This window comes from Platalea leucorodia, assembly GCF_965183815.1.
Source record: "Platalea leucorodia genome assembly, contig: HAP1_HAP1_SCAFFOLD_310, whole genome shotgun sequence".
In the NCBI taxonomy this organism is placed as follows: domain Eukaryota; kingdom Metazoa; phylum Chordata; class Aves; order Pelecaniformes; family Threskiornithidae; genus Platalea; species Platalea leucorodia.
The window spans coordinates 15230-28229 of NW_028121265.1; the positions used below are offsets into that span (position 1 = coordinate 15230).

At 49.5% G+C, this 13000-nt stretch overlaps 1 protein-coding gene across 18 annotated transcripts; it reads left to right on the forward strand.

Annotated features, from left to right (window-relative positions):
- The first annotated feature begins 52 nt into the window (after positions 1–52).
- Positions 53–12747, forward strand: LOC309604028 (endoplasmic reticulum-Golgi intermediate compartment protein 3-like). Of its 18 annotated transcripts, none has more exons than XM_082338956.1 (9): positions 54–202; positions 1059–1146; positions 2435–2581; positions 7121–7266; positions 8270–8321; positions 8858–8971; positions 9734–9920; positions 10277–10374; positions 11276–11294. In XM_082338956.1, exons 1-6 carry the CDS (start codon positions 116–118, stop codon positions 8893–8895), a joined length of 558 nt encoding a protein of 185 aa, XP_082195082.1. In that variant the 5' UTR covers positions 54–115; the 3' UTR covers positions 8896–8971; positions 9734–9920; positions 10277–10374; positions 11276–11294. The 18 variants fall into 18 exon arrangements, with proteins under 18 accessions (XP_082195080.1, XP_082195081.1, XP_082195082.1 ...); XM_082338951.1 differs by lacking the exons at positions 8270–8321; positions 8858–8971; positions 9734–9920 and adding exons at positions 11650–11831; positions 11956–12109; positions 12613–12747 and having other exon boundaries at positions 58–202; positions 11276–11390; XM_082338941.1 differs by lacking the exons at positions 8270–8321; positions 8858–8971; positions 9734–9920 and adding exons at positions 11650–11831; positions 11956–12407 and having other exon boundaries at positions 58–202; positions 11276–11390.
- Positions 12748–13000: the final 253 nt, after the last annotated feature.

Below are 13000 nucleotides of genomic sequence, written 5' to 3' on the forward strand. Positions count from 1 at the left end.
TTCCCGCCCCGGAGGCGACCGGCAGCCCCGGCCCCGCCAGCCGCCTCGGCCGGCTTCCGGGGGCGGTGCGGGCCCGGCCCCGGAAGGCGGGTTTGCTTCCGGGCCGCGCGGCGCCATGGGCTCGCTGTGGCGGCTGAAGCGGTTCGGTGCCTTCCCCGAGACTCTGGAAGACTTTCGGGGCAAGACGTGCGGGGCCGCGCTGGTGAGCGGGCGGGGTGAGGGCGGCCGGGGGCCGGCGGGGGGGCCCGGGCCTCGCCGTGGGGCGGCGGCCGGCCGGGGGGACCTTGCGGGCCGGCGCTCGGCGGCGGGAGGCAGCGGCTCGGGGTGGCGGCGGGCGGGCTGAGGCGAGGCGGGCGGGCGGCCGCGAGCGGCGGGGCTGACGGCGGTTCTCGTCAGCGGGCTGATCGTGGTGCTGCTTTTCTTCTCGGAGCTGCAGTACTACCGCACCAAGGAGGTGAGCGGCGGCGGGGGGGGGGGGGGCCGGCCCCCCGGTGCTGCCTGCTGCCCGCGGTGCCCCGGCGGAGAGGCGGCCCGTGGCGGCCCGCCGTGCCTCCGCACCCGCGCCGAGGCGCCGCCTGCTCCGCCGCCTCCTCCGGGCTCCCCACGCAGCAGCTGCCGCCGCCGCAGCAGCTGTGTTTGGGTTTTTCTCTTTCCCCGAGCTGGTCGTCCTGACGATGGGAGCGGGCTGCCCTCCCCCGAAAGCCGCTTGGCGCAAAGGTTGGCTTGTGGCCTCCTGCAACGCTGTCGCAGGAGAGCGTCTCAAAGTCTCTTCTCGCTGTCTCTGCTGTCTACAAGCAGGCAATCCAAAGAAAAGAAAGCAGGCGCAGGAACCCCCTTCCCCACCCCAAGTTCTAAGATTCCCAAATTATTGTTGGTCTTAAAAGTATCACAAATGGCAAGCATTTAGCTACCATGGAAGGTGTGGGAGGCAGCAGCTCAGGTGTCTGGCAAATCCCACATCTTAAAAATCAGCTCCTGAGCCAGAGCAGTCGAGGGAAAGAGGCCTTTTGGTTTGCTGCCAAGTGAAACAGGACTCTCTGTTTTTCCTCTGTTCCTAGGTTCATCCGGAATTGTACGTTGACAAATCAAGGGGAGATAAACTGAAGATCAATCTAGATGTTATTTCTCCACACACGCCTTGTGCTTGTGAGTCAGACTTCTGAACGCTGGGAATAATTTTCATACTTGCCGAGGGCCCGAGAGGCTCAGTGTGCCTGGTGCTTCCGCGTGCTGCGCTGCTGCTTGGGCCGCGGACAGGGAGGAACTGCTGATCCCTTGCGGTTATGCGGTGGTTCCAGCCAGGCCCACTGGGCGCTTAAACCAGCGCTTCCAATCGGATCGGGCCGCGTTATTTTTCTAGATTATAAATGAGGCTACAATATAACGCCACTTGCATTTCTGTGTGGTGGTGTACTTTGTCAGAGAGCTCAGTAATACCGAAAAAGCTGGCACAGAGTTCGCTTGGGACTCAAGATTTGACTGTATTGTTGTCGAAAAACTTGAGAGAGTCTCGTTTGGAAGTTACTTGACGAGGCACGACTTTTCCTTGACTTTGGTACTTAAATTCTGACTGTAACGCCAATGCCACGTGGTAACCTTTCTCCAAAATTTTTAAAATCGGAATGCGTGTTAATAATCTGGTTACCTTTTAGCTAAATTGAAAACAAAGTTGCAGGACAAAGCGATGGAAAATTTTGCAAGTCTTGCTGGGTATTACTGCTGTGCACGTTACCCGACTGTCCGCCAATCTTCCCTGCCTCTTGTTCTGTTGTAGTAATTCCTTTGGGTCGTGCATTGGGCTCTAAAGGTAGTGAGTCTGACTTCCTTCTGACCACCCAAGATATTATTGGTCTTTGCCTTCCTCACATTTAAAAGGGCGTGGGAAGGCCAGAGAGGCTGGAAGCCTCTGCTGTTTTGTGCAGAGAAGCTGTCGGTCTTACAAGAGAGCATGTAGCCAGCCAGCCAGTGCATCACGGTGCTTCGATACCAGGCCGAGACCACAGACCTTCTCAATCCTCCTTGTGAAAAGAGATCGCAAGGAAATGTGCTGATGTTGAAGGGGGAAGGGTGAGGGGGTAGAGGGAGGAGACAGCTTTCAGCCGATTTTAAGCTTAACTCGTGAACTCCTGAAAATGGTTATGGGCTTTGAGGGGTTTGGTTTTGTTCTTTTGCCTTGAGTGTATTACCTTTCGGGGTAACGCTTTCTGTGGCAGTTGGAAACAGTCCTTCTTGTACACCAAACCAGACCCTGTATTTGGAAGGGTCATTTAGGGTGCTGCAACGTGCGTTTTATTCCCTGTACGTCATTTGGCCCCAACCGTACCTGCTCTTCCAGTTTGGCCCGCTGGTATCCCCCTCGCTGAAAGATTCTGTGTTTTCACTGGTTGAGTGCTTCCTCAGCCTGCCACAGGCCATAACAAATGTGTGTTTATAGCCCACTTTCCTTGCTCGCTGGTTTCAGATTTGAGCATCGATGCCGTGGATGTAGCAGGAGAGCAGCAGCTGGATGTAGAGCACAATCTGTTTAAACGACGTTTGGATAAAGCTGGCAGTCGTGTGACTCCAGAGGCCGAGAGACACGGTAAGATGCTAGTCTGCCTTTCTTGGGTGCATGCTCTCGTAGTCTTTCCATCCCTGTATGCCTGTTTTGAGATTCACGGGAACAAGTGGCAGCTGAAGAGCATTTAAACACCACAAGCTCTTGAAGAGTTTATAGCACGCCAATCTATTAAACTGGCGGATCAGACAAACTCCTATTAATACTCGCTACTTTTGTGAGGCAGATCTTTGCGTAGTCCCTCTGAAATTACGACAAGGACTCGTGGATGCATTTCAGGCATAAAGCTGCTGAGTTCCTGGTCTTTTGCGACTAGAAATCAAGCAGCTGTTCTAGCAAAGCTTGACTTTGGTTGTGTCTTTAAATGACAGTGGGCTGACAAATGGGACGACCTGGTTAGAGGAAAGAGCGTCTCTCCGGGGAAGGCTCCGGTGACTCGACCCTTAAGCCCAAACTTGCACCTTGCTACGTTTGCTTTGCATATAATGTTAATGCATACCTGATAAACATATTTTAGCTGATTTATTGGTTACCAGTTGTAGTAAGTGGTCCTTGGCTACACAAAACTTCTCCTCTACCGTTTTTACGCGTTCTGACTCATCGTTGTACCTCGATACACAGCAGAAGCGACTCTGTCAAAGTGTCGCAATCCAACGGTAATACCGTCCTGACTTTTCCCTTCCAAAACGTGAGCTGCGTATTACCTTTTCTGGGAGATAGTATAGTTCTGCCTGTCAGCACGAACTAGATTTGTTGATTTGTATCACTCAGATTTAACTTTTCTGTTCTTGAAGTTGAAAGGCTAAACCAAGGCAAGAGCTGAACGATCGGTAGGTGCGAGAGTGTCTCCCGTTGTCACGGGAATGGGGTGATAGCGTTCTTGCTATCGTGTCAGCGAGCAGCCTTTCTGTATTCAGAGGTTGTGGCATTACAAACGTAATGTCCAGGGACAAAACCAGCTTTTCTGTATCTAATTCTCTGTTAACACGTGTAGGCCTCCTGCCTTGCTAGTATTGCCAGTGTCCATTGGGATCAGTCAGTCTGAACCGGTTGCTCTGACTCCTTATATAATCAATGGAGAGGAAGAGAAACTCGTAGGGAGCAAACCGTCTCACCTAGAAGAGGCATTTTAAGAGAGATCAGATGCATTGCAGGGAAGAAGCAATTTCTTCTGCTGTCTGGGAGAAGCACGCGGCTAGTTCGGTTTCCACCACCCGTGTTACAAGTTAGATCAGAAGTATCCGCCCATCTGCATTAAACTCTCTGATTATCAGTTTCTGTTAGTAACACTGACGTTCAGTCGGTTATTTAAATGGCAACTATAGCAGTATTGACCTTAAATTTGGGAAAGCGTACCCAAATTTTATGGAGTAGTATCTGGAGGCTTTTCCTAATCATAGTTACGTTGAAATAGTTCATAGCTTAGTGATTTCTATGGTAGGCTGCATTCTGTGCTTGGATGTCATCTTACTCGTTTCCATTCAGTGACAATAAGCGACTGAATTCTTTATCGGTGGTTCTTATCGTTTCCTTCCTTTTAACATGGACAGAGTTTTCCAGTTTCACCTATCACATCTGCGTGCAAGTCGAGGACCGCATTAACAGCAAGAAACCCTGCATGTAGAGTTTTATGTACTGTGTTTTCTTTACAGTGTCTGAACTGTGTGCGTTACCTCTGGGTGCTGGCTCTGAGACAACAGGCAGCTAGTGGTTATATTTAAAAAGCTGTTACTGGTTGCAGTATCTTGAAAGACTGCATGTAGTGTCCAGGTGTTCTTGTTCAAATGGTGGCAGTCACGGCTTTGACAAAGCATAGCAGTTATTCAGCTGTGTTCTTCCTGACGCTACCTTTTAGTGTAATTACAAGATGAAAAGCCATACCGCTTTTTAAATAGTGACTTCTTAAGCGCAGTTTCAACTATTTTGAATGTTGTAAGCCTTAGAAAGAAAGCCTCGCACAGTTGTTTAATAATGGGTATATTTTCTTAAAAGTTTTTGTTTGCTTGATTGTGACTACCATCAAGTATTTGATTAAGGAAATAAGGTTAATGATTAATTTTCAGTCGTATTTCATTCTTTCTAATTAAAATCTCTTTTTTTCTGTGGCTAATACGAAATACAGGCATCTTTAATACTCACTTCTGTCCACCTGTTATACCTTCCAGTTCCAACAAACAAGGCCCTGATAACGTTTTATCCCCTCAGCGGTGTCTGACGATGTACCTTGTCACCTTCCCCATCATTAGTTATCAAAGGAGCCATCTTTTCAAGGCTTACAGAGGGTAGTGCAGCAGCGCCTAGATAGTGAGCCTTGGAGGGCTTTTGTAACCCAGGGGACTTGGTCCTGTCCTTCAGGATTTGTGAGTTGAAACAGCTTGATTTTTAAGGGGGCCTCTTATTATAAGAGCTAATGGTTTTCAAACTTTTAGACGCAAAATTCCTTGGCTCACTTATTCCTAACTCCAAAATTTGCAGACCTTTGATATTTGTTTTGGTTCTTGACAAAACAAAAGTCCTGTTTGAGTTTTCTGTAGGCTTCTCCTGCCCTTTGGCGGGGTTCAGCTGTCACCAGCTGTCATCTCCTCTGTTACAAGTCTGTTACTCTTCAGCCTTCTGCACATGAGAACATAAAACTCCACGAGTTCGTGCTCCAGCCATACTGCGGCTGCGCATTCAACACACATGCAGCACAGACGTGGGCAGAATTGTTAAGTCACGAAGAAGGTAGAAATGCCTTGGAGATTTCTAGTGGGCAGTGGTTAACGTGTGTGCCTTCTCAGCATTGTCATCCTGGAGGACTGGCTGTCAGTTTTCCAGTCGGGAGACTCCTACTCTGAGCTTGTTTCACAGCAAGAGATAACCATGGTCCCTACGTGTCTTGGGACAGGATTATGCGTTATGCACCGTTGACTGCGGTGGACTGCTATTTAAAATTTTGTTTGTGTCCTGTATCAGTTGCAATTTACTGATTTGTCTACTTTAGAAAATGTTTTAACAAAGCCTTTACGCACGTAACATCTGATCGGTGCTCCAGCAAGGCTTACAGATAGCCAGTTCTTTCTATGGAGGGTGTTCTTGAGATGACAAACACTACTCTGCTTCTTGGTCTTACTTCCACGCCTCAACAGGCTCTGTGCGTGCCATTTCAGGTGGGCTTCGGGTGCAGGATGTGCAGCTTCCGACACAAAATCGCTGCGTTCATGTGTAGAACAGTTACTGTGCATAGAACAAAACAAGAGTACAAGACAGTGTTTCTAGACGTGCCTCATCACTTTGAATCATCTTTTGTCTTAGAGCTGGGGAAAGAAGAAGAAAAAGTGTTTGATCCAAATTCTTTGGATGCCGATCGCTGCGAGAGCTGTTACGGGGCAGAGTCAGAGGACGTTCGGTAACCTTTACACCTTTTTCGTATCTTCGTAGCACTTGGATTAATACAGTTGTGCTGCATGCACATTTTTTCCCAGAATGTCTATGCAGGTCTGGGCAATGAAATCCTCCTGGGCATGTGTTCAGAGAATGATGAGAACTGTTGTGGTTTTGGTATGTCTTTGGAAGCTGCACTCACGATTGTTAAGAACGTGCAGTTAGGTTGTCTAGTTTGTCTACATGCCTGTTTAAGGGCAGTGCAAATTGCACTACCTTTGCAGTCCCACAAAGGTCGTATCTCGGCAAACGGTATCTTTTCCGGGATTATTTGGTGTCCAGGGGGGAGCTGCGTAAATTATTTCACTGTTACGTGAGCTGTCTTGGAATAAAACCTGGCTATGGCCTTGCCTTCTCACTTCTGCTGCAGGCTTTGCATCCTTACAGGAGCAAAGACCAGACACCTATCGCTCACACAAACAACAGGTGTCATTTGGTGTTTCTCTTTCCTCCTACCTGCAAATTCTTGGAGGAATGGATCCGTGGTAGTGCATGGGTTCCGGACTACCCTTTGCTATTACTGTCTCTGTAGTAACTTGGTTTGTCCCATCTGTCAAGCCGCGTCCTTCCCCAGAGCTGTTTCCGTCTTGAGGGATTCATGATTCCAGCCTTCAACTTTTTCTTTGGTCCGGCAAAACGTGGAACCAAGAAAGAAAACTGTTTTTTCTGGTGACCAAGGTGTTCCCCAGAGGTCACAAAGTAATGAAGAAAGTTTGCCATTAAGCCTCCCTCCAGTGTTGACAGTCTTGCCCTTCAGGGAAGAGGAGAGGAGGAATAGAAACGGCCAGATGCTTTGTTCACACCGGGAAGTTCCAAACTGCTCAGAACTGTGGGACACTGATGTCGTTTTTGTAGCAGATTTCTTTGCCAAGGAGTGACTTGGCTGTTTAAATGGACAGGCAAAGCTGTCTTTAGACTCAAGCTCTGCATTAAATCAGCTTGCATCCTCATGCCAAAATCTCAAAAAGTACATCAAGAAGCTCAAGCTGCTCCAGGAGCATTAAGCCTCCTTTCCAAGTCCAGTCCCTGATGTTTGCTTTATTGGTTTGTGGAAGAAAACTCCACCAAGGATTCAAGTCCTGAGCTGGAGCATCTCTTTATAGCGATAAAGATGGTAAGATGGTGCTTGTGCTTTTGCAGGTGCAGGTGGAAGACTGGAGGCTTTTGAAAAAGTGCAACGCCTCCTCCTCCAGCAGGCCAAGTGCCAACAGCAGCAGCAGCTGGGCAAGAGGAGACAGCCAGGCACGCGGAGCAGCTCTGAGCTGTCCGCTCTGGAAGGGAGGCCAGTGAGTAGGAGCTGGGTGGATGCTGGGGGCCACCTCTGCTGTGCGGCAGCTCGTTGGTACCCGGGCCTTGGGAGAGGGTGCTGCCACACGGCTTGCAAGCGGTGCTTGGTTGCTGAGGAGGTGGTGTCTGGCTGGTGTGTGACGTGTCCTTGTATGAGGGTGGCTGTCAGAGACTGAGGCGCAGGTGCTTTCCTTCCTGTGTCTCTCGCACACAAGGCACTACCCCTTTCTGTCACAAAAGTGTGCCTGGGCACTCTCAGTGACCGTTTCTGCATGGACTCGCACATTTAGCACGAGCCTGTGAGCTGCACCAAATGGCTGCGCGGTCCATGGTGCTGGTTTCACGTCTGATTGAAGAACTCTGGTTTTCGTCCAAAGACTTCTGCATCCCAAGATGCAGCGTCCCTGAACCTGACAGTGTCCCCATACCCCAGCCTTCACTGCCTGTGGCATCCTTGTTTCCTGTAAGGGTTGCTTTCTCTGTTCAGTGCTTTCCACGCTCTAAGCTTAAGGCAGATGAGCAAACTTCCTGCTGCTCTTCTGGCCACTTTATGCCTTCTGGTGGTTTGCCCGTCCCCTTTCCCAGGTGAATGTAGGAAGGGTGGTGGGCAGGGCCCGGGATATCTGAGCTGTAACCTCTCCTCAGGGAGCTCCTTCCACTCCTGGGCTTCTCTGGTGTCAGTGCTCTGCTGTTCCTTCAGTTGGCTGCAGCTTTTGAGCTGTCTAAGCTATTTGGGTAGGTGTGTTTTGATACTGAGAGAAGCGGAGGTGTTGGAGGTAAGGGCTTCAGGACCAGTCAAGGTTCAGCAGCATATATTGTAGAAAGTACACTTGTATGCAATTTTGGGTTTTTTTTTCAGGTCAGTAATTTTGTATTGGGTGTTCAGGGGTGGCAAGGTGGTTTAACGGTATGGTTTTGGTTTTGGTTTTTTCCCCAAGTGCTTTGTATTTTCCTGGACTTCCTGACTTTATTGAAGATGGAACCTTGTTTTTTTTTCACCAGTTTTGCTGCATACTGTGCAAGTTGTTGATACCATTCCTTAGCAGGACTGATGGTGAGATAATCTAACAGGGGTTAAGATGCATACATCTTGTCTGCATCCGTATACGGGCTTTCAGCATTTTTCAAGAAAGCAGCAGGGACATAAGGCATAGTGTCTTTCAGGGTATGGAACAGCTCATCACCTTTCCCGATCACCGACAGAGTACCATGTTCTCCCTAGAGCCTTTGCAGCTTGCAGCAGGCCCCTCAGAGATTATAAGCATCAGGACTTCACTTATTTTGTGGGTCTGTAGCAGAGCCCGGAGTCTGTGGGAAGATGGAAGATAGGAGGTGCTCGCACAACACAGGGCACAGCTTGGAAGAGCAGCTCCCAAGGAGCAGCTGACACGGGGAGTTCGGTGGTGCAAATACAGGGCAGGAGCTGTCAGGAAGGAGTGGGCTTCCTTCCCTGAAAGCTCAGGAGAAGAGAAAGGGTTTCTAAAGTTTTGGGACCAGGGGATGGTTGGGAAGGGGAGGTGGGTTCATCAGCCTTTCTCAGATGGGTTTTGCAGTTGGATTTGGGTTTCGCTGAGGTCTGTTCTGGTTTAGTCTCTCCACAGGTGACGGGAGGTACGACAAAGGCATGAGAGACGCAGTGTGAACTGTCCGCGTCACAGCGTGCAGGGTCAAATGTCAGACAAGTCCCATCTCGGAAAGCATTAGGTACATTCAGGTATACACTAAAATACACCCCCAGAACTCTGAGGTCTCTGCTCCTCTGTGCCTTTTCCTTCATTCCCCGACTTAATCTTTGCATCCATCCCTCCACCGTCTGTCCATATGTCACTATCATTGCTACTTAGAGGCATTGACTAGGCACTTATTTCCAGTGCAGGCTTCTGTCATTGTGTTTCTTCGGATTTCTTGGAGAAGAGGATGCATATTATTTGTGCTCGTAATGCTCTCCAGCTAGGGGTCTTGTCTTCATCATAGTCTCTGGGCACACAGGCCTTTTCTATTATCACAGTTTTGTCTTTCCTTAACTGTCCAATGAGGTTTGCTCTAGTATCACTCACGGCAGTTATGTTCTCTTGTCCTTGTTTACCTATTGTGTTTTTTAGCACCGGTTTCTGTAGTCATAAGGTGTCTGTTTGAGGTCTTTGAGTCACCACGTCTTGCCACCGTGGGTTTTTCCATCAGCCAACAGGCTCCCTAATTTTGTAAGGGGCCTCATAGGTAATCAGGCTCAGGTGTCTCACACTGTTTTCATGAAGGGCCTCTTGTCCTTGTGGCTTCATCCGCTGGGTGGTATCGGTTGCTGCCTGGTGCAGTGTCCTGTCTTTTTGAAGGTTCTGGGTTTTTTCATCTTTTCTTGGTTTTGTTTGAAATTTTTTGAGCGGGGTTCTTTTGTTTATTCTTGCAGGTAAGGTCTGGTCTTCCTTTGACCTCCCAGTCCACATGGCTTTCGTTCCTCTTTTTTGCCAGGTATCCTCACCACTGCATTTCCATGATGGGAGTGGTGGAGAGGGGAGCAGAGCACTCGGAGTTCTGGAGCATCCAGGGAGGCAGTGTTGGGCTTCCTCTCGTCTTTGTGGGGCTGTACCCTGAGGAAGTCCAGTATTTGAGCATAGATTATGTGGGTACACTAATCCCTTTCAGAGTGTGTCAGAGGGTAAGGTTTTTGTTCTGTTTTGTGTGGGAGAAGACAGCGCTCTGACTGTTTTGGGGATGAGATGGGGTACACCTATGCTTTCAGGTCATACCTGATTTGCCAGACACTTTGAACTACTTGTATCTGGTTTTCCAGGTGACTCATGAAAGGGTTTGGGGCACACTGACAGCGGGCACTGTCACCAAAAGGCAAAGCGGAGTTGTAGCAGGAGTCTTCCATTTATGGAGATGGGCTCAGTCATCTCCTGCACAAACTTCTGTTCTGTAGCGATCGGGACAGTAGCATTCTTTAGATTTCTTAAAGAACGAGAGGAGGATGGAGCAGGCTATCAAAGCGTAATCATTTGTTTCCTTTAGCAGTACAGGTGCCCAAGGACTGACCCGCATTTGAGAAATGGCATAAGGACATCTGTGTTGACCATCAGCAGAGGAAGGAGCGTCCTTCAGGTGCCAAGGTGATGAAGCAGAGTCCTTATTTGGTCCATTTGATTTTCATCACCTGGGGGGGGCCTTGGACATGCGAAACGTGGTCAGTACGTTTGAGGCTATGAGGGATATCACAGATAGCACTCGACGGGCATTAGAACTGGGTGCCCAAGTCAGACTGACCTGACAGAACCGTCCCACCACCTGAAGTAGCACATACTTCTGTAGCTAGTTTTTAATAGCTCAGCCTGCATCACCTTCAGCCAATCTCAATTTAGATGGCGGTGCCGATCTCGTCGTCTTCAGCATCTGTCTGCACTCAGGCCTCTTGTAACTCCTATGCAGCTGTGGCTTAAGACTTTTTAGCGCAGCGTTATCTAACAGTAGCATTCTGTGTGCAAGCAGCTTCCAGCAGCCCAGTCTCATATCCCGTTAATGTCAACACTCTCATTTGAGAATGCTGTCCACAGAGAGGTTCTCTGTGCTGCAGTTCATGGAGTCATTTATGAGTGATTTACCCATAAAGGAAAAGCCTGTCATTATGCCAGCCACAGTCACGTGCTACCCATACCTCTTTTGGCATTTGCAGGCATGATTTTTTTCAGCTCTATCTGTTTCCCCTTATATTTGAGTCAGCTGACAGTAACTCTTAACTTTTGTGTTGGTGTGTGGTCTGACCTATTCTTGCAGTTAAAGTAATAGGTCTAGGCTAAGCAAGATGGTCAAGTGAAGTGCGATGGCAAAGGTGAGTGGACAGCACTGGGGGCTGTGGTGGGGGTGAGGTCAGTTGCTTGGGTTTTGTGCTTTTGGGGTCTCTCTGTTGCCAGAGTATGTAGGTCGATGGGATTTTTACTCTGTTTTGCATGGCCAGCTCTCTCTCAGAAAGCAGTATATAACGTCTGTGTGCCTCTCTGCATTTTCCTGACACAGGCCCAGCATTGAAGGCTGCCGTTCCCGAGACATCGGAGACGGACCGACTATACGAGTGGGCACCTCATGCAGCCATTGACCCCAGCGGTGCAGCACGGGAGGCACGCAGAGCAGTGTGAGCCTGCTGGGGGACCGGGCGAATCCAGGATGTGGCTACTGGGGTGGGAGAAAGAGGAGGGACGGGTGTATACTTTTTATGGGTATTGCTGTCTCTCTTTCTTGAGCCTGCTGATGTAACTGACTCAGCATGGCAGATTGGAGCACAAAGCACAGATAGACAAGGTTAGTGGAGTGAAGAAGTCAGCCTGGGGATGGTTTACTGTTTGTTAGAGTATTTGTCAACATGTAGCTGACTTTGTTTTATTTTGCTGCAGATGCACAGCAGGGAGCCGGACACCAAAGGGAGATGGCAAGTGGAGAACCATAGGAAGTTGGTCTGCGCCCAGGGATGGAAGGAATAGTTCTATTGTTGGTGCCTATATGACCTGTTAATGCTGTGTTTTGAAGGCGTGAAACAACTCTTGAAATTGCACGCGTAGCAGGATGTCGACCCCTGGTGAGTGTGAAAGGCAAGGTGCGACACCAAGCCACAGCGGCAGTTATTTTTGAGCTGTCGCATTGTTTGCGAGCAGGTGGCTGCTTCCGGGCACAGCAGTCACTTTGTCTCGTTGGTGTTCTAGGTGCCATGGGAGACGCTGGCCACAACATCCAGTGTTGGACTGGGAGCAGTTAAGCGTTAGACTTGCAGCTGGCTGTCTCCTGCAGCCATCATCTTTGTCTGGCAGTATTGTCAGACTTTTGGAAATGGCATAGACCAGACTTCAAAGCTGGAAGGTATAAAACATCAGCTTACCCAAAAAGCCTTTGAAGCAGATCAAGCAGTAGCTGGACTGCCGAGTCTTTTGTGCTTCCCGGTGGGATACAGGAGATGCTCGCACCGTGATGGAGGAGGAAGGATGAGCACTCTCACTACGGAACCAATTCTGTCTTTTTGGTTTTTTTTTTTTTTTTTTTTTTGTCTTCTCCTAAGTGCACGAGTTAAGTGTTACAGGTTGTAAGTTATGAAACCTCATGACCTGAGTGGTGAATAAGTGAATTCATGTAATAGACTAGTCTGGGCAAAGGGGACCGAGCCCTGTTTGTCATGTTTGTTTGTTGTATTTCTTCATGAGCTCATGAAATAAAGCTCAATTCACAGAGTACGTTGTCCTGTAAATTTGAAGTTTTCTCTCCCGTACCATTTTTTCTCTAACTGCTTGCAGTCTGTCCCATTCGTGCTGCAAACCAGGGAGAAAAAGTCAATAATGCCATCTCTCTCTGTTTGGTTTTCGTACTAGATTGGGAACTCTGGCTCCAGTGGCAGTCAAGTTTGAGCTTTTAGTAGAAAGCTCTAGCTGTTCAGTTGGCTTCCCTGTGCAACGGACCTTCTCTGCTGTCACTGCGGTCCTACCCGTCTTGCCCCAGCGTCCCCATACCCCCCCCAGCCAACACTCTGGGGTCGGGGCCCGTTTCCTCGCGCTCCTTCTCTCCCGGATTCCCCAGGGAGCGCCTTTTGCCCCCAACGTTCTCCGGGGCCGTTAACGGTCTCGGAGCAGAACTCGCTGGAGCAAGCGCTGCCAGGAGGGCCTCTCCCCCGCGGCAGCACCGCAGCCCGGCGCGGCCCCGTCAGCGAGGAGCGAAAAGGGAAGCGCTGCCACAGAGCGGACCCGAGCGAGCCCGGCTCCC

Coding starts and splice junctions, on each gene's coding strand:
- LOC309604028 (XM_082338951.1), top strand. CDS start 116: ATGGGCTCGCTGTGGCGGCTGAAGCGGTTCGGTGCCTTCCCCGAGACT. Junction 1,147..2,434: donor TCCACACACGCCTTGTGCTT/GTGAGTCAGACT, acceptor GTGTGTTTATAG/CCCACTTTCCTTGCTCGCTG. Junction 10,375..11,275: donor AGCGTCCTTCAGGTGCCAAG/GTGATGAAGCAG, acceptor TTCCTGACACAG/GCCCAGCATTGAAGGCTGCC.